This window comes from Bison bison, unplaced genomic scaffold (genome assembly GCF_000754665.1).
Source record: "Bison bison bison isolate TAMUID 2011002044 unplaced genomic scaffold, Bison_UMD1.0 scf7180017864322, whole genome shotgun sequence".
NCBI classification, from domain to species: Eukaryota; Metazoa; Chordata; class Mammalia; order Artiodactyla; family Bovidae; genus Bison; species Bison bison.
In genome coordinates, this window is record NW_011494894.1 from 3,961,558 (window position 1) to 3,982,598 (window position 21,041).

The 21,041-nt window shown below is 38.9% G+C and overlaps 1 protein-coding gene across 1 annotated transcript in view; it reads right to left on the bottom strand.

Annotated features, from left to right (window-relative positions):
- The window catches only part of PLA2G4A (phospholipase A2, group IVA (cytosolic, calcium-dependent)), a 174,733-nt gene that overhangs the window by 65,574 nt on the left and 88,118 nt on the right, over positions 1-21,041 (bottom strand). Inside the window, exons 6-7 of the mRNA XM_010853064.1 lie at positions 18,473-18,510; positions 15,663-15,804 (exon numbers count right to left, since the gene is read on the bottom strand). Of these exons, the coding sequence (XP_010851366.1) occupies positions 15,663-15,804; positions 18,473-18,510 (180 nt within the window). The remainder of the gene's footprint in view (positions 1-15,662; positions 15,805-18,472; positions 18,511-21,041) is intronic.

Below are 21,041 nucleotides of genomic sequence, written 5' to 3' on the forward strand. Positions count from 1 at the left end.
GCTGTAAATGAGCAAAACAGTATTTGGTCATTTTGCAGATGGAAGTTCTGAAAGGATGCTATTACTTATATAAGATCCATTAGCTGGTAATCTATAGTTAAGTAAGCACCTTGCCTTCTTGGTCCAGAATTCTTAGCGATCCTTTATGCTGACCCACTTCAAAAAATATGCTATTATTTAAGCCATCAAAAAGAACGTAATCATCTTAAAGACATATACAATTTATTTCTTCATCTTTAATTCATTCATCAATCTGATTAAGTGGCCTTTGTGTTTCAGGCATCCCCACAGTGGATCTGGGGAATACGGTTAATTTAAGTGAGGCAGAAATAGTAATTACGACAAGAACAACAAAAAAAGGAATAGATGACATTCATTGAGCTCTTATTATCTGGTTGGAATTGTTCTCAACATTTTGTAGACATTGCCTTATTTAATCCTCACAAAATCCCTATGAGATTTCTATTTTACAAGTGAGGAAACCCACGCCTTGAAAACTTGTGTTAAGAGTCATGCAACCAATAAGTAGCAGAGTTGAGTCAAGAGTCATACACTCAGTGTGGCAGCATGCCTTAAAGTCAAGTGCTACAGGCTGGCAGCACATCAGGTCCAGAAGGTGTGGTCAGTTCCAATCAGAAGGACTGGAGTGGTGGAGAAAGCTTCACAGACAAAGAAACCTGAGCTTGATGCTAAAGATGCAAAATTATTCCATAGGGAGGGATAAAGACAAGAGAGAAGGCTGTTCTGGGGAATGGGAACAGCATAGGCCAGTGAAGAGTACTTGCAGCGAAACAGAGAGGCATAGACTGTCTGTAACATGACTGAAATACAAGAGCGTTTATTTGGAAAACTTGTGTAGAGTCATGCAACCAATAAGTAGCATGGTTGAGTCAAGAGTCATACCCTCGGCTCTGATACCATGCCTTATCTCACGTGTGCATAGCTTTCAGGGGGCCCACAAAGTCAAAAGTCTTTTCACAATAACAAGAAGATCTTACTTTCCTTCTTTCAATCTCATTTTCTCATGAATGTAAAATGGAATTTTCCAGAGACTATATGATATTAGATATAGCAACAGTTTGAATTTAAAAACACATGTATACCTGTGGCAGATTCATTTTGATATTTGGCAAAACTAATACAATTATGTAAAGTTTAAAAATAAAATTAAATGAAAAAAAAAAGGTTATGCTTTGCTGAAGGCTCAGATGATGGTTTGCAATTACTTAGTAATAAAGTATTTTTAACCAAAAAAATAAAAAAAAAATAAAAACATATATGAGAATAACCTGCATTGAGTTTCAAGCACTTAAATCCTAAAGCTTGGGTGTTCACTCACCAGTGGGATAAATATAGATATTCGTGACACCATTTTTTGAGAACTAAAAGGACCAAAAAGGTTATAGAATTCTTACATATAGAAAGGGAAGTCTATAGGGGTTAGGTCTTACTGGAGGTAGAACAGTGAATGGCAGGACAACCAGAACGGATTTCCTAATCCAGGGCTCTTCTGCACTACTTGGTGGCTATCAAATTTCAAGCCAATTGAAGCCCTCATTCATGAAAACACAGTGCAATGAAGCAATTGAAATGGCTTTGAACCTGTGTATACTTAGATGAACAGAATGCTCTGAAACATAGTTTTTAAATTGTAAATAAAGTAAAATATATAAGTTCTGAAAAACTTACATGGAGAGGGATGAAAGCTAAGATAGGAAACTAAAGTGGGTTATAAAGTGGGTGAATGGAGTATAATACAGTATTAAGAGTAGTTGTAAGGATGCCAGTTAGAAATTAGGAGAAGGGATTTGAGTTAGGCCTTGAATGAAGGGCTGAGTTTACAGGTACTATAATAATAATGATAATAATAAAACGATTTACTGTTACTATGTGCCAAACACTAGATAACTTCCCTGGTGGCTCAGACAGTAAAGCGTCTACCCGCAATGTGGGAGACCTGGGTTTAATCCCTGGGTCAGGAAGATCCCCTGGAGAAGGAAATGGCAACCCACTCCAGTACTCTTGCCTGGAAAATCCCATGGATGGAGAAGCCTGGTAGGCTATAGTCCATGGGGTTGCACAGAGTTGGACAAGACTGAGTGACTTCACTAGAATAGCCACAAATAAGAAAAGGTATGTGATTCTGAGATGAAAAGATCAGTCTTAGTAGTAGGACTATACTAGGGAGCTAGGAAAAAAAGATTATGAAAGACTTTTAAGGGAAAAAAATGTCAGCGTTGATATTTTAGAAGGAGGAAGACTATTTACATTCAAAAATTATGTGGGGGCTTTTAAGTCTGTTGATTTGGTTACTTGGCAACACTGTGTTATTGAAAATAACATTAAGCCCAATACAAATAAGGTAGTTCAGAGTAAAAGTAACAGGTAACACTATTTCATTTCAACATATAATACAAAACCTACAATATTGTTCAAAGAGAAATTTCATAAGAGAAGTTGGAAAATTGAATGTAAACCTCTTTAATCCTAAGAAAACAATTCCCCAGATGTCCTTCTTCACATGCCAGGAGCCCAACACATACTTATGGATGACAATCTTATGTTAGGAATTTTCTGAAAACAGCCACTTATTAAACTGGGACTCATGTAACTCAGTTTTCATCATTGCTTTACAGTAACCCTAAAGAGGTTTTCAGGTCAGAAATTTGGATTGCTATCATTTGAAAGAAAATGCCATATTATTTGTGTATAAAAATTAAATAATGAAATAATTGAACTGTACAGATTATAATTTACAACTTTATTTATTGTACATGAATTACTATGTTTTGTGCGTCATTTAATTTTTGCAATTCTATGAGATATATCTTATTGCCATTTTAAAGATAAAGGCATTGAAACACAAGAAACATCGCTTTTCCACTGTCATAAAGCCAGAAAGTGGTGTCCTGTGGATTTAAAGCTGGGTTTGTCAGATTCTGAAGTTTTAAATTCACTGTGCTCCACCGGAAATAATCCCCCATAACTACAGGGACCTTAGCAAAGGAAATCCTCTTTGAAAAAATTTGGGGGTAGGATTAATAAAATTTTTGCTACTGGTACATTCTGGATTCCATAAGTCATACAGAATATGCATTTTTAAAATATAAAATTAAAAATTTTATTAACTATAAATAGAAAGGAAATTTAGACTTACGAAGAAAATTTATTTCATTTAATCTTGTGTGTGTGTGTGTGCTCAGTTGTGTCTGAGTCTTTACAACCCATGGACTGTATGTAGCCCACCAGGCTCCTCTGTCCATGAAATTCTCCAGGCAAGAATACTGGAGTGGGTTGCCATTTCCTACTCCAGGAGATCTTGCTGATTCAAATATCAAACTTGTGTCTCTTGTAGCTCCTACACTGGCAGCCGGATTCTTTACCAACTGTGCCACCTAGGAAACCTCCTCAAAAGGAGATTATTATTATTTTCATGTCTCAAATGAGGAGGTACTTAAGTGCACACATTATACCATATCTGCATCCATATTGCTGATAATCAGAATGTGAGATGCAGAGTCAAGGACACATAATTCATGCTCTTTCCTTTTCCCCATTATTCAAAAAGAAAAGAGTAATCCTTGTTGAGAAAAACCATTTGGTATTTAGCTAAATTACTTTCTTTTTTTTTTTTTTTTTTTGCCGTGGCTCATTGCTGCTGGGATCTTTCTGACCAGGGATTGAACCTGCACCCTCAACAGTGAAAGCACACAGTCCACCAGGGAATTCCCTAAGTTACATTTCAGATTTATGCATCACTTCAGATGCCAGCACAATTTTATGTAACGAATAAAGACTAACTTTGGATGTTTTAATAGTGGTAGTCATTCTGAAATAACTTGCAAAGAATAATGGGGGACTTATAAGGTGCAGATGTTAGTCCTGGCTCTAAGTCTAAAAAAATGAAACAAATAAAAGTTGCTGTGAGGTTTTAGGTTATATTTAGACTTAATTGCACTGATATTTGTGTATAAATGGTATCAATGAATATTTCTCATACTTCTGTCATATGATTACAGGAAATGAATTTTATTTACCAGAATCCCTGTGTTTTGATTGAATTATTCTCATGCATCGGCTTGCGGATATTATTAATTTCCTCCTTTGCAAAATAAAATTTGAAAATGCTCAAAGATTTTTTTTTATGTTTTAATAGATTTTAAGTTCCAACAATTTATATAAGACTTTTGCCTTCTTGGTTCCTGTATTAGTCAGAGTTCTCCAAAGAAACGGAACCAGTTGTAGGTAGGTAGTTAGGAAGGTAATCTATCTATCTATGTATGAAAGCGACTCATACAATTATGAAGAATGACAAGTCCAGATTTGCAGTTGTAGTCCAAATGCCAATAGGTAAGGAACCAAGAGAGCTGATGACTCAGGTGAAGCCCAAGTCTGTTGGAGAATTCTCTCTTGCTTGGTAAGGTTGATCCTTTTGTTCTATTTAGGCCTTCAACTGATTGGATGGGGCCCACCCACATTATAGATGACAACTTGATTCTTCAAATTTCACTGACTTAAAGATCAATCAAGGGACTTCCCTGGTGGTCCAGTGGCTAAGACTTCATGCTCCCAATGCATGGGGCTCAGGTTTGATACCTGATCAGGGAACTAGTTCCCACATGCTGTGACCAAGAATTCTTATACAGCAACTAAAGATCCCATGTGCTACAAGTCATATCTGGGCAGCCAAATACATAAATAAATACTAATCAAATAAAAAAACATCCTCCACACTGATGAAAATTGACTATCACAAGTCCACCCCTTCTCAACTCAGCAGCTATATGCATCCCTTTAACCATACTTAATCTCCAAATAAAGACAACATGGTCATACTCCTACCTAACATGATATAGATATCCTGTGTGCAAATGGAAATGCACTAATCCTTTCCCCAGAAAAGAATGCAAAGTCCTTAGATATGCTTATTCTTCTCCTTGATACCTCATAACTTAAATATGAATCTGTTTTTACAATTCTGTGTGTGCATGCACATATACACATTCATAATAAATTAAGGAAGAAATATTCATGGCAAATACAATCTCATTTCAGTCATCTGGTATTTATAACTACCTCCTATTACTATCCATTCTGTATTTTCTTTGCCTTCAACTAGCACCTCAGCTGGTGGGTGATCTAACCTTCATTTTGGAAAGTTCTGGGTCATTAGCAGTCCTTCCTGGATTGGGTTCTTAGAGTTTTCCATTGATGTAACTCAGGGCATTGTAATACTAACAGACAGACACCACAGAGGATCTCTTGTATCTCAGATATACTCTTCCTTACCACATCATCAGTTCAGTTCAGTTCAGTCGCTCAGTCGTGTCCCACTCTTTGTGACCCCCATGAATCACAGCACGCCAGGCATCCCTGTCCATCACCAACTCCCGGAGTTCAATCCCTCTTTAATCGTCAGGGATCAATCACCCCCACCAGGATAGTAGTTCCCTTCTTTACCTACTGAGTAAAGAGGCGCCCACCAAGGTCAGGGAGCAGCCTTAAATTATACTTCAGTGGAATCACCGTCGCACTTGCAGTAGAAGCATCCCTTCCTCAGAATTAAGACCTCTAAGTCAGAAGAGTATAAGGTCATGCAGACAGGAAACAAATATTTTGCCAGTGGGTCACTAGGGGTGATAGCGAGTCCAACCACTTCCACTCTTGGAGTCATGAATCCTGGGGATAAACAGCACCGATTCTGGATGCTGATTCAGAGGATTTAAACCTCCCAGAAAACCATATTCCAGGTCTGCAAGGTACTGCCACTGAGCTGGCACTATAACTGAGTCTTCAAAAGGTATTCTACCATTCCATCAAACTAGCTACTTCATGACGGTGGAGAAGATGATAAAGCAGGTAAATTCCGTGACATGGTTCATTGCCATACTTCATTTGCTGAGAGGCGATTTCCTTGATCAGAAGCAATGCTGTATGGAATATTATGACACTAAGGCATTTTGTGTGTCTACAGATGGAAGTTTTGGCAAAATTCTTGAGTACAGGGAAGGCAAATTTGAATCCAGAGTAAGTGTTTATTCAGGTAAACACAAAACATTGCTCTTTCTGTGATGGCAGCAGTCTGGTGTAATCAATCTGCCACTGACGACCCATAGGAATGATGCCATGCTGGGGACTCAGTGTTGGTCTCTGTTGCTGGCCAACTGAGTACTTAGCAGCTGCTGTAGCCAGTTCAGCCTTGGCAGATGGAAGTCCACACTGCTGAATCCAAGCATAACCTCCATCCCTGCCATGATGGCCACTTTTTTCATGATCTTACTGGGTGATGACAGGGGTGACTTGTGAAAGAAACTGACTGGTATCCACAGAACAGTTCATCTTACATACTTCATTAATAAAATCCTTCTCTGCTAAGGCCACTCTTTGGTGGGCATAGACCTAGGACACAGCTATTTTCCATCCAGAAGAAAGATCAATTCATACACCTCCTGTACAATCTTTTCCTTTTTTGTCATCAGTTTTCTAACTGTGTTCTTTTAAAGTCCCTAACCAAGCAGCCCAAGAATTGGCCACAGGCCATGTATCAGTATATAATTTCATGTCCGGCCATTTCCCCACCCAAGCAAAATGAAAGACTAGGTGCCTCTTATAACTCTGCCCTCTGGGAAGATTTCCCTTCACAACTTTCCTTCAAGGGTATCCCAGAAAGGGACTGGGGTCCTACAGCTGTCCTCTTTCAGGTGGTACTGAAACATTGTGCAAAATCACCTGTGACAAGAAATAAGTGTTCTTTCCTCTTGTCAACTGACTCCCTTATGAGGCTCTGGATGCAGGATGGAAAGAGAGGTTAGGGTAACAAAAGTGGGACACATGGGCAATTGGGCCACTTCTTAATGGAATTTATGTGTATCTTCAGGGCCTGGTCAGCCTGATTTCATATATAAAACTTCCATAGTATGATGGAGTGCATCTGTGCAAACCCAACTTTATGGCTGGGTGGATCAGATAACATCAGTCAGCTGAGGTCACATGATAACTTGGTCACCTATAGTTAAGCATGTAATCTCTACTAAGGCCCAGTAAGTAGGCCAAAAGCTACTTTTCCGAAGGATAGTAGTTAATTAAAGAGGATGGCAAGGTCTTGTACCCAGGGTGCCTGTGCTGCAATCCACCTACAAGTACCTACCCCAGCCTGCAAAGAGCATTCCTATCTGCCACACACACTTCAAGCAGCAACAGATCTGAATGGTCAGATGGCCCCTGGGGCAGAGCAGCTCACAACTTAACTGAGTCCTATTGTAGAGCTTTCTCTTGTTTTGGAGCCCATTCAAAACTAGCTAAGGGGAGTTCCAACTGATTGTCCAACCATGTTTATGACTAAAAGGAATAAGAATTGACACAGGAAAGTGCTATTGTCATAATGAAGATGGAAGCGAGAGGAAGAATATTCTTAATGAAGGAAATCGAATAAACAAAGAAATAAAAATTCTTATTGAAAACCTAAGATTGATTTTTATTACCTCCTTCTTTGAAATTATTTGGCTTTTTCTCCCCCTCTGTCACTACACAGTCTCTTCTTTCTCTAGTTTTTCACTTAATTTATCTGACAAACTTAAGTACATAATAGTAGTCTAGATAACAGAATATATTACTTAAGGATTACTTATACTCCTATTTTCATACAAAGCTATCTGTCTGTGTATTCCTTATACTCTGCCTTGAGAAGAAACATTTCCATCTTTATTCTTCCATAAAAGTTGAAGCAAAATTTCCTTCTCTCATTTCTCTGCTATATTAATTTCAAATCTGAGTCCCCTAACCAGTTCTTGCTCTCTTTATAGTCAGTTAGGTAGGGACATGAAAACTGTTAAGTAGCATTTCTCTTCAAATAAGAGACCCTAATCTGGAAACTTCATCTGATTAAAAGCTATTTTGGAATAAGAACATTTAAAAGAACTGGCCTTTAAATAATCCAAATATGACAAAAATTCCCACACACGGTGTCACAGATCTTACTCACAGGAAAGACCTCAGCTCTTTTTATTTATGGAGGAATTATATTCATCAGAGACACTGTTCCAATAACAAGCTCACTTATCAGATTTTAATTCCACAAAAACAAACTTGAAAGAGAAAGGGATGATTTGAAGAAATTACTTTTGGGGAATACATAAAGCCTGGAGAAATGGCAGCTGATCGCAATGGCTGCAGACGTGAGAGCATTTAAACCACTTCAGTCTGGACAAAGAGTTATGCTTTTTAGAAACTTTTCATCCAAATGACTAAAATCAATACATTTTAGAACTTTTTATTATCAAGGATAATTGTTTTTTTTAAGTCTTAGTGCTGAGGAGAAGAAACTCTTGGGTTACTTGAAACATTAACTATTTGACTTATTCAAGTGGCTCGGATATTAAAGAATCCGCCTGCAATGCAGGTTCAATCCCTGGGTTGGGAAGATCCCCTGGAGGAGGGCATGGTAACACACTCCAATATTCTTTCCTGGAGAATCTCCACGGACAGATGAGCCCAGCGGGCTACAGTCCATGGACACGCAAAGAGTCAGACACAACTGTATGAATAAACACAGCATTATCCAAGTAGGAAAGCTAAGTTTTTATTGACTTTGACATTGCTCTGGGGTGTTACATAACAACAATACCCACATATTGGTTTAATAGGTACTATTGTATTAAGTACAAGAACATTTAAAAGAATTGGCCTTTAAATAATCCAAATATGACAAAAATTCCCACACACAAAGTGTCACAGATCTTACTCACAGGAAAGACCTCAGCCCTTTTTATTTATGGAGGAATTATATTCATCAGGCCTTCCCTGGTGGCTCAGATGGTAAAGCATCTGCCTACAATGTGGGAGACCCGGGTTTGATCCCTGGGTTGGGAAGATCCCCTGGAGAAGGAAATGGCAACTTACTCCAGTATTCTTGCCTGGAAAATCCCATGGACAGAGGAGCTTGGTTGGCTACTGTCCATGGCCTCGCAAAGAGTCAGACATGACTGCACGAATAAACACAGCATTATCCAAGTAGGAAAGCTAAGGTTTTATTGAATTTGACATTGCCCTGGAGTGTTATGTAACAGCAATACCCACATATTGGTTTAATAGCTACTATTGTATTAAGTGCTACTACAGTATTAAGTAATCAAGATGTGCCTTACACATTCTTTGGGCTGCTTTATAAGACTTTATACTCATCCTTTTAGTTGAATAAGAGACATCGTCTCTATTTCACAAGTGAAACACAGGGAAGAAGCAAGGGACCCAAATTCCTTCTGCCAAAATGCATTCTACATTTTAAGTCAACATTGGTATCCTAAACTGGATGCTGCAAAATATTTGTTGAAAACTGGGAACAAGACAGGCACCATCTCTGCATCAATATTGAGTAGGACTATTCTGTCTTAGACAAACTGCTATAGTAGTCTGCTCCTTTTACCTTCAGGAGGCCAACTAGCCAGTACTGAATCGAAGGTGAAGATCTTGGCAGGGAGCAAGGGAAATGGGAGCTTAAGAGGCCCTTGGCCCGGGAAAAACACAAAATAGGAAAATGATACTTGTGTTATGGGAATGGGTGGTGCTGAATACATCTAAGTGGATGATTTCTGCCAAAAAGTCTCAACTAAAACATCAAAAGTTTTAATTCTAGGAATGACTACCAAAAACATGAGTTTAATATTTTTGAAGACTAGCCCAGAGAAAAGCATAATTACTTCATTCTCCATCTGCTGCAGAAAAGTCAATATGTATGAATAGTATGCCAAATTTCACTTTCCCAGAAAGACTCCTTTTCACAACAGGAGTGCCTAGGAGATGAGGCAGCAACTTTCCTTTTGAAAAGGAAACCCTGTGACCAAAGGCCACTGGACTTTTGTGGCAACATGCCCCATAGACTTTCAATTCAACCCTTCAAACTGCGATCTTTTCATCCAAACCTGTCTCCTCCCCAGTCTGTGTTAGTCACTCAGTCGCGTCTGACTCTGTGAGAGTTGGACTGTACCTCTCTCCATGGGATTCTCCAGGCAAGAATACTGGAGTGGGCTGCCATTCCCTTCTCCAGGGAATCTTCCCAACCCAGGGATTGAACCCGCATCTCCTGAAGCTCCTGCCTCAGAAGGCGGGTTCTTCACCAATAGGACCACCTGAGAAACCCCCTCCTCCCCAATAACCTGATCAAATATTCCTCAGTTATGAGCCCCTGCTCTCTCTCTCTAGTGAACCCATCTCCTGGCTGAAATGCCAAACCACTACCCACATTTGTGCCCTGACTCTTACTGTTTCTGATGAATTTGAGGTTCTTGATGTCTCACTGTGAAAGAAATCAGCAAGAGACAAACTGATAGGTCGGAAGTGGATTTATTTAGAGAAAAATATACTCCACCGAGTATGAGCCATCTCAGAAAGCTAGAGAGCACTGAAAAATCGTGCGGTTAGTTTTAACGGGCTGAGTAATCAGCCTAATCAGTGGGAGGAATATTCCAATTATCTGCGGGAAGGGGCAGAGATTTCCAGGAATGATGCCATGGTTCACTTTTTGGCCTCTGATGGTTAGCCTCAGAACTGTCATGGCGCTGGTGGGTGTATCATTTAGTTAACTATTATAATGAGCGTATAATAAGGCTCAAAGTCCGCTGGAAGTCGAGTATGTGACTACCTTGAACCTAGTTGGTTCTTTTTTGTCGTACCTTATGGCTATGTCATTCTTTTAAAGGTTGTGCCTTGCCCCTTTCCTTCCTGTTTTAATTACAACGCCACGTTTACTGAGGGTCTACTGCAAGCTAGGAGCTGAGCTGGTGCTGGGCATATAAAGGTGAATAACACAGACACTGCTCTGCTCCTCATGAAAATTATATTCTAATGGAAAAAAAACAGACATTAAATGAATATTTGTACAAGTATTTTAAAAGTTCAATTGCAGGAAATCCAGAGAAGATAATGTACATACCTGTGCTATAAAAGAACATGACTGAGAGACCTAACTTGGACCCAGGGGGAGAGACAGAAGGATGGAGGAGCGAATGACAAAGATTGCTTGAGTCACACGTGTTCTGATTCAAGAATGAGAGGCTGTAAGTTCACTGAAAAGGGGATGGGATGGAGGGAGAGGGGATGGAGGCAGACAGAAGCAACAGTGTTCACACGAGAATGCAAACTGGGAAAGGGTTCTTCGAGATTTGGAGCCAAGAGGTACTCGGTGGAGGGGCTGGAGGGGATTTGGGATGAACTAGCAGCACGTGGGTGTCTAACCACCTAGATCAGCAGCGAAGTCCACACTTGGCTGTATGCTTTACTTCGCAGGTGGCGCTAGTGGTAAAGAAGCCACCTGCCAATGCAGGAGACATAAGACACACAGGTTAGATCCTGGATTGGGAAGATCCTGGATTGGGAAGATCCCCTGGAGGAAGGCACAGCAACCCACTCCAGGATTCTTGCCTGGGAAATCCCATGGACAGAGGAGCCTGGTGAGCTACAGTTCACAGGGTTGCAAAGAGGTGGACACGACTGAAGTGACTTGGCACACACAGCAACATGTGAAGCTGGAAAGATGCTTTGAGGCCAGTCCTAAGAGCAGGGGAAGGATTTTAGGCTTGAGTTTGATAAAATCAGATTTGTGTTTTGGAAAGATCGCTGAGACTTCAGTGTGAACAAAAAATGGAAAGGAGGAGGACAAGCATCAGCAGAACTATAAAAAGGAGAGGATTTGATGTTCGGATTCAAATATGCTGAGTGTGAGATGTGAAGAATACAAGTGAATGAATCAGTAAAAGGAGGTACCAATATTCAGGTCTGAAGATCACAAGGGAGGTTCTAAGTCACTGAGAAACATGAAGGTTCTAAGTCACTGAGAAACAACACCATCTCAGCCCAAAGGTGTTGGGTGACACATGGAAGAGAGAGAAAATTCTTAAGTGTGCAGAATGAAGAGAAAAGGGGCTTGGCACGGAGTCTTGAAGAACTCATAAATAATGCGCAGAGGAAGAAGATCTGGTAAAGGGAACCAAATAGGCATGATGAAAATAAAGAGAAGACGGTAGACATATTGATGCCAAGGGGAGAAAGGGTGAGAACACTTGGGAGACTGGCATTGACACACAGACCCTATTGATACTACGTATAAAATAGGTAACTAATGAGAACTTACTGAACGGAACCAGGGTCTCCTGCATGGCAGGCAGATTCTTTACCATCTGAGCCACCAGGGAAGCCCAAATAGCAGAGGGAACTCTACTTAATGCACTGTGGTGACTTGAATGGGAAGGAAGCCCAAAGGGAGGGGATAGATGTGTATATATGGCTGATTCATTTTGCTGTACAGTAAAAACTAACACAACATTGTAAAGTGTCTATGCTCTGACAAAACACTAATTTTTATAAAAGAGAGAAGATAGTAAGTGAAGGAGAATGATTGTTTCAAATAGCAGAAAACATGAGTCATTTGCAGCTATCGAATTAGGTTTAAGACAGAGCCAGAAGATCCTTTTGCATGTGTTCCTTGGTACTGGGGACAAGTGGAGCAGCTGCAGGAGAATCATGAGGGCAGACGCCTGAGGAAAGCAAGGAAGTAGAATGAGACTGTGTAGGAAACTGTGAAAAAGTTTGTGACGATAAGGAGAGAAGCAGAGCGGAAAAGAGAAGGGAATGTCCATTCCAGGGGATTTTTCTGGTTCTGTTTTTTTTTTTTTTTTCTAAATGTATCAGAGTTTAGAGCATGATTATGTTTTTATAGGAAAAGTTCACGGAGAGGTCGAGGCCGACAACAGAGGCAGGGAGTGGTCCTGAGAAGACTGGAAAGTCGCTATGTTGGGATTCCTAATCGGGGTTTGCCATCCCTATCTGTGGTGTGAGGTGACTGAATTGGAAAGAAAAGGTGTGGTTTCTTCTACTGAACTCAGAGGGAAGTGGCAAAGGCTAAACCCGGGCTATGGAATATGTCAGTCCTCTGGCAAGAAATGAAAGATTTATCATCTCATGACTTTAATTTCCCAGATTAGCAGGCTAGTCTATCCATTGTGAGGAAGCCAGAGGGTGGATAAGCAGCTGGGAATAAGAAACAATCTCATTCCATTTGCAAATAAATGGAAAGCAGCAAGGTGAGGAAGCACTGAGACAGCCAGAAAGGGTCTCGCAAATGAAGCTGAGAGCCATGAATTAACAGCGGGACCCATTTCCATCACTTTTTTTCTGCTTAAATGTCTTTCTCCCCAGCGAGGCTTTAAACCTCGCCAAGGAAAGTGACTGTTTGGTATTAACCATTTCAGCTTTGTTCACCTTCATTTCCTAGCACAGTGTCTCAACAAATGACAAATGGCAGAAATGAAAACTAACTTGAAATATCATTTCTCTGCTCCAAGGATATAACAGTGTGGGACAAGGCGGGGGACAAAAAGAAGGTGTGGAACTGCTGAAGAAAGGCAGAAAACAAAATCATAAAGACATCCCAGGAAACCAGAAACTCCTGAGTAAGATGTAGTCAAGGATGTGTCTTCAAGGACTTATTCACTGAGACAATGAAAAGGGAAAAAAGTGAAGTCACTCAGTTGTGTCTGACGCTTTGCAACCCCACAGACTATAGCCTACTAGGCTCCTCCATCTGTGGGATTTCCCAGGCAAGAATGCTGAAGTGGGTTGCCATTTCCTTCTCCAGGGGATCTGCCCAACCCAGGGATCGAACCCAGGTCTCCCACATTGTAGGCAGATGCTCTACCGTCTGAGCCACCAGGGACATCACGCTAACTGAGACAATAGACAACCGTGAGATGAAGGACTGAAGAGAATTCTCTCATTTTTTCTTAAATAGAAATATCCATGGAGGTTGTGCTCCTCCTCCAAGCTTCCTTTTAGCAAAAACTCCCCATCAGCAACATCTTATCTTATAGTTTGCTCCTATCATAGCAAAGCCATTTCAGCATCAGCAGACCAGCTTTTGACCCCGATATTCACCTAGAAACACAGGTAGATACTCTGTTATCACATATGGAACAGGTACACATCTGGTCCCCTTACTCAGAATTTCTCTCATTTCCAATTGCATTTGGTCCTTAATTTACAATAATCTTGAATCCCTGGTCTGTGAGTACGTGCATGGGGATAACTATGCATGCTTATAGATATATATTGACTTATGCATTTAATAGGGGCTTTCCTAATAGCTCAGTTGGTAAAGAATCCGCCTGCAATGCAGGAAACCCCAGTTCGATTCCTGGGTCAAGAAGGTCCCCTGGAGAAGGAAAAAGCTACTCACTCCAATATTCTTGGGCTTCCCTTGTGTTTCAGCTGGTAAAGAATCCACCTGCAATGCAGGAGACCTGGGTTCGATCCCTGGGTTGGGAAGATCTGCTGGAGAAGGGAAAGGCTACCCACTCCAGTGTTCTGGCCTGGAGAATTCCATGGACTATACAGTCCATGGGGTCTCAAAGAGTCAGACACAACTGAGCGACTTCCACTTTCATGCATTTAATATCTTTCTAAAAGTAAATTATATTCATCTAAAATATTCAATTAACAGAAAAGCTCAATGCAATAAGTAAAAACTATTACCTGATATGCCATTAAGAAGAAATTCCATTATCATCATTTGATGAGCATCACTACGGCACTTTTTTAAATGTTGTTTCATTGAGGTATGATTGACATATCTTATAACTGCTTTAGGTGTACAACATAATGATTTGTTATTTGTATATATTGTGAAATTATCACCACAATAAGTCTAGCTAATATTCATCCCTATACATAGTTATAAAATTTTTTCTTGTGATAAAAACTTTTAATATCTACCCTTAGCAACTTTAAAATATATAATACAGAATTATTAACCATGGCAGGAATTTATTTTTAGATTTCATAAAGAAGAATAGACCAATAGATGGATGGATGGGTGGATGGACGGATGGATAGGTAGATAGGTAGGTAGGCACGTAGATACATACATACATACATATATACTTACATACATAAATCAGAGAAGGGATAAGTAGATAAGCAGACAAAAACTGGATTATATAATATGTTACTGAATAAAATAAATGGCATTTACTTTGCTGGAATTTAAGGGAAGAAAAAGGAGTTAAAGTACAATTGAAGGATTGTACTTTCAATATTCGTTGACAAACTTTAAATTTTCACATCTCTCTATAATTAGAATCATGAAAAATATTCACATGTGGAGATCATTGTTTTAACTACCTGGCCAACTTTGGATATCTTTTCACTCCCTGCTATGAAATAGTAATAATTTGAAACATTTCCTTTTATCTCCCCTATTCATGTCTTTTAAGAAAAAAAATTTTGTTTATTGTTGTCATTAAGATTTATAACATTTTGTTCTGGTTCAGTAATGACAATTTCCACAATTATTTAATCTTAGTTTGTATTAAAATGAATTCAATGACCCGTTTACAGGTTAAACTTTTCCTACAAATGAAATGAACATCTTGTTTGTGCATCAGTATGCCTATGCTTCTTTTAAAAATTACATCTGATAAATACTATGAAATATGGGCAGTCCTTGTGATTATCTTCCTCAAAGAGTTTCCATTTATGAAATACTCACCTTACCTTAGAAAGATAAAGAAATAATACTCAGTCTCAATATCTTCACATTTGAGAGGAATTTGAGAGACAGCACAAACAAAATTGTTATTAAATTGCAAAAACATTTTGAAAAATTTCCAACTCACATCACGTGTAGAATGCAAGCCTTCACTATTCTTTGGACCCAGCAGTTTCTTCATGTTTTCCTTTATGTTTTCCTTTCTCTGTTGTCTGAAAGCTTTCTCCTGGTCACACAGAGCCATACTAAACCGGAGGTCTGGGGATGAACTGCGTATAAAACAGAGATAATAAACTAATGTCCTCAAGTCTATAGCCTTGTTATACATCATCCAGTTCCCACAAGCCCCGTAACTACACTGATATATTCTCACTTCTTCCCTCAGCCGTTTCCTAGGACGGGATCTGAAATGAAACTATAAAATGATGCTACTGTATCTTATCACAGCAACATCCAAGGGACACTCCTCAGTTTTATCTCCTCTTCTGTTCCTCACAGGTAACCCCTACCTTAAACTTGCTCTTTCTTTTTCTGATGTACTTATTTATAATTTTACATTATACATTTAGGTCTAAATAATATAGAGTCATTTTATAGGTTTTTAATATTTTGTGTAAATGCTATCAATCAGGTGTATTCTGCAAATCACTTTTTCCATTGAACTTTTTTTGAGGATTCATTTGTGTTTATAAGTAGAACAAATTCAAATATCTGCACTACTCTGAGGCATTTTCATTATGTGATTATTGCACAATATATGTATCCATAAGTATTGGTGTTATGTCCATTTTTTTAACTACTACAAGCAGTATTACCACAAACATGTGGCAAAGTTTCCTGTAAGACACGCTCTTTAGAAAGAACACTGCATTAAATTGTCCCAATAGATACATTTATAAAGTACTTGGCACCCCACTCCAGTACTCTTGCCTGGAAAATCCCATGGACGGAGGAGCGTGGTGGGCTGCAGTTCATGGGGTCGCTAAGAGTCAGACATGACTGAGCGACTTCACTTTCACTTTCCTCTTAAGAAGGAAATGGCAACCCACTCCAGTGTTCTTGCCTGGAGAATCCCAGGGACTGGGGAGCCTGGTGGCCTGCTGTCTACGGGTTCGCACAGAGTCGGACACGACTGAAGTGACTTAGCAGCAGTAGCAGCAAGTAAAAAAGTGATTAGAAATATTTTAACCATTACCAAAATTAGCAAGCAGGTACTTAAATCCAGGACTTCTCATTCTACAACTCATGTTCCTTGTAATATACTATACTGATCATTATCTTACATTAAGCACAAGAAGCATGATTTTTAAAAGATCTACAAATAAAGCAATAAACATAGATGTTTAGAAGATATCAGTATGAAAATATGTAAAAGAAAATTGAAAACATTTTGAATAATTTGGCAAATATAATAACAGAAGTATGGTTCATATCTCCTGTACCATCTTTAAGCTCTCTAATTAATTTCTTTCCTGATTTTATTTTTTATTTAATTGAAGACTTTCCATAAAAATTGAATTTTTCTTTAAAGAGCATTTCATTTTAGAATCAAGACAAATTAACACGTAAAACTAGAGTTTGATTAAAGTTTATTGTAGATATATAGTAAATTGCTTCTAGATCTATGTATACTATTTAGCTGCAGTTTTTTTCCTACATTATTTTTGATAATTCTGCTTTGCTAAAGCTGCTGCTGCTGCTGCTAAGTCGCTTCAGTCGTGTCCGACTCTGTGCGACACCATAGACAGCAGCCCACCAGGCTCCCCCGTCCCTGGGATTCTCCAGGCAAGAACACTGGAGTAGGTTGCCATTTCCTTCTCCAATGCATGAAAGTGAAAAGTGAAAGTGAAGTTGCTCAGTAGTGTTTGACTCTTGGCGACCCCATGGACTGCAGCCTACCAGGCTCCTCCGTCCATGGGATTTTCCAGGCAAGATAGTGTCCTAATTACACCAATGGAGATCATTTCCCATTACTTTCATGGTCGAGAAACAAAAATATTTCTAATCTCATGCCAAAATATATCACTTACAAGTGAGAATCGATGTAATGCAAAATAACAGAAGCAAAAAAGCTGGACTGTCCTTTGATATATCCTGATATATACTGAAGGGCAACAGTAACTTATGCAATAATTTTCTAAGTTGAATCAATATTATCCAGGGATCAAAATAAGAAAAATATATAAACCCAATGTCAATGTATCCATACTCATTCATTTAGCAAATTATAAGATATAAAATGTTACACTAATTCTGTGGTGTCCATGTAAATAAAGTGTGTATTAGTAACTTTGGTAAAAACCCACTTCAAAGACATGCAGAGAGCTTGAGGAAGGCAGCATCTATTGACCTCAGTCTTAGATCAGAGATGAGCTTATTCTCAAGGCCCCTGACTCCCCTAAGGCTCACCATTTGAAAATAAGTAAATTGAATTTCCAACATTCATTACTGGAGGCCACTTTGAAAGCGCAACACACATCGTGGAACTTAATCATTTGTTTTCCAGCTGATCATTATGAACAAAGGCAGTCTCAATTTTCAGTGTTTCCTCTTACAGTTTTCTGTGTATGATCACTTTCATGTTTTTTAATATCCATCTGAATCAACCAGGAAAAATCAGCCTCCATAGCTGTATTTATTTATATGGGAATAGATATTTAACTTGATGGAGGGCCCTTTCTAAAGGCTCTTCTTCTGACAATTATGATTTAACCACCAAATTACTGGAAACTTAAGCAAAGAATATTAGTTTTTTTTTTTTTTTTTTACTGCTGTAACTATTAGGAGAGAGCTAAAGAAAAGCAAAGTACATTTAGTGTGCATTTTTGATACTCAAAGCTGTCAGAATTACTTTGCATATTAAAAGCATAATGTTGAACAATTAAAATCTGTGGATCACTCACAATATTTTCCATCCAATGAAATAAATGCACTTACCAAACTTCAAGAGACATTTCCAGAATCATTTCAGTGACCTAGAACAGATAAATTAGTTAGTTAGGTCATAAAATGGATGTGTGTTATTTATAATGCAAACAAAGTCAAAATAGTTTTTGAGTGACAGATGACTTTTAACCTAAAACTGTATTAAAAATAAAAGTACCATAGCTCTATTAAGATCCTAAATTACAGGTATATTTCAATAAATAATTTTTTGCTATTTTTTTGATGAGATAAGCCTACTTTATAATCACTTTTTCCTTTTCCTTTTTGGCTGTGCCATGGGGTATGTGGGATCACAGTTCCCTGAACAGGGATCCACCCCACTGTAGGGCATGAACCCTCGTCCCTACAGTGGAAGGGCAGGGTCTTCACCACTGGACCACCAGAGAAGTCTTATACATGATTTTAACAAGCATAAGAATTGCCTTGATAGAGTTGTTATCCTCTTTCATCAAAAAAAGCAGTGCACTTAAAAATCATTTTTCAAAAATCATAAAAATTTCCTAAGATTTAAAACTACAGAGATGTGTACAATTATTTAGGGGCTATCCCCAGGCCTCAAAATCAGGGGCCAAAATTAAAGAAAATCTGGATGAAAAGTCACATTTGCACATTTGTGACAAATGTATGCTGTAGTAAACCAAAAACAGAATGCCTGTGGGGTGGACAGCAAGACTAGGGGCCAGCCAACTGTGGTCAGTGTAAGCAACATCTGAAATTGGGATGTGGGGCTCAAGTTTTTATTTTTTCAATACTGTGTGAACCAACCAAACTTATGGGAGGACTCAATCCTTCCAACAGGCCGATTTGGGTTTAATGAAGAAAAGAATGACTAACATCCACAGAGAAAAGGGGTATTAGAAAATGTCTTCCCAGAGACTATAAATATATTGCATAGAAAGACCTTCTCAATGTTATCCCTGCCATTAGTGATAAACGATGTAACTTTAGATTGTTACAAGAAGCAAATAAGAAAATGTTTCAAGGTTTGCTGCACAATTGTAAAATGGTGTTATTATTTTTATTACATCAGTTACCTTAAGAAAATTGTTTGAATGAATGTGTTGAATACCTTCAAATAGAACAGAACTGGACTGGAATGCAAAAGAAGGAAGTCAAGAAACACCTGGAGTAACAGGCAAATTTGGCCTTGGAATACGGAATGAGGCAGGGCAAAGACTAATAGAGTTTTGCCAAGAAAATGCATAAAAGAGGGTCATAAAAAACACCCTCTTCCAATAACACAAGAGAAGACTCTACACATGGACATCACCAGATGGTCAACACCGAAATCAGATTGACTATATTCTTTGCAGCCAAAGATGGAGAAGCTATATACAGTCAGCAAAAGCAAGACCAGGAGCTGACTGCGGCTCAGATCATGAACTCCTTATTGCCAAACTCAGACTTAAATTGAAGAAAGTAGGGAAAACCACTAGACCATTCAGGTATGACCTAAATCAAATCCCTTATGATTATACAGTGGAAGTGAGAAATAGATTTAAGGGCCTAGATCTGATAGATAGAGTGCCTGATGAACTATGGAATGAGGTTCGTGACATTATACAGGAGACACGGATCAAGACCATCTCCATGGAAAAGAAATGCAAAAAAGCAAAATGGCTGTCTGGGGAGGCCTTACAAATAGTTGTGAAAAGAAGAGAAGTGAAAAGCAAAGGAGAAAAGGAAAGATATAAGCATCTGAATGCAGAGTTCCAAAGAATAGCAAGGAGAGATAAGAAAGCCTTCCTCAGCGATCAATGCAAAGAAATAGAGGAAAACAACAGAATGGGAAAGACTAGAGATCTCTTCAAGAAAATTAGAGATACCTAGGGAACATTTCATGCAAAGATGGGCTTGATAAAGGACAGAAATGGTATGGACCTAACAGAAGCAGAAGATATTAAGAAGAGATGGCAAGAATACACAGAAGGACTGTACAAAAAAGATCTTCACGGCCCAGATAATCACGATGGTGTGATCACTGACCTAGAGCCAGACATCCTGGAAAGTGAAGTCAAGTGGGCCTTAGAAAGCATCACTATGAACAAAGCTAGTGGAGGTGATGGAATTCCAGTTGAGCTGTTTCAAATCCTGAAGGATGATGCTGTGAAAGTGCTGCACTCAATGTGCCAGCAAATTTGGAAAACTCAGCAGTGGTCACAGGACTGGAAAAGGTCAGTTTTCATTCCAATCCCCAAAAAAGGCAATGCCAAGAATGCTCAAACTACTGCACAATTGCACTCATCTCACACACTAGTAAAGTAATGCTCACAATTCTCCAAGCCAGGCTTCAGCAATATGCGAACCGTGAACTTCCTGATGTTCAAGCTGGTTTTAGAAAAGGCAGAAAACCAGAGATCAAATTGCCAACATCCACTGCATCATGGAAAAAGCAAGAGAGTTCCAGAAAAACATCTATTTCTGCTTTATTGACTATGCCAAAGCCTTTGACTGTGTGGATCACAATCAACTGTGGAAAATTCTGAAAGAGATGGGAATACCAGACCACCTGATCTGCCTCCTGAGAAATTTGTATGCAGGTCAGGAAGCAACAGTTAGA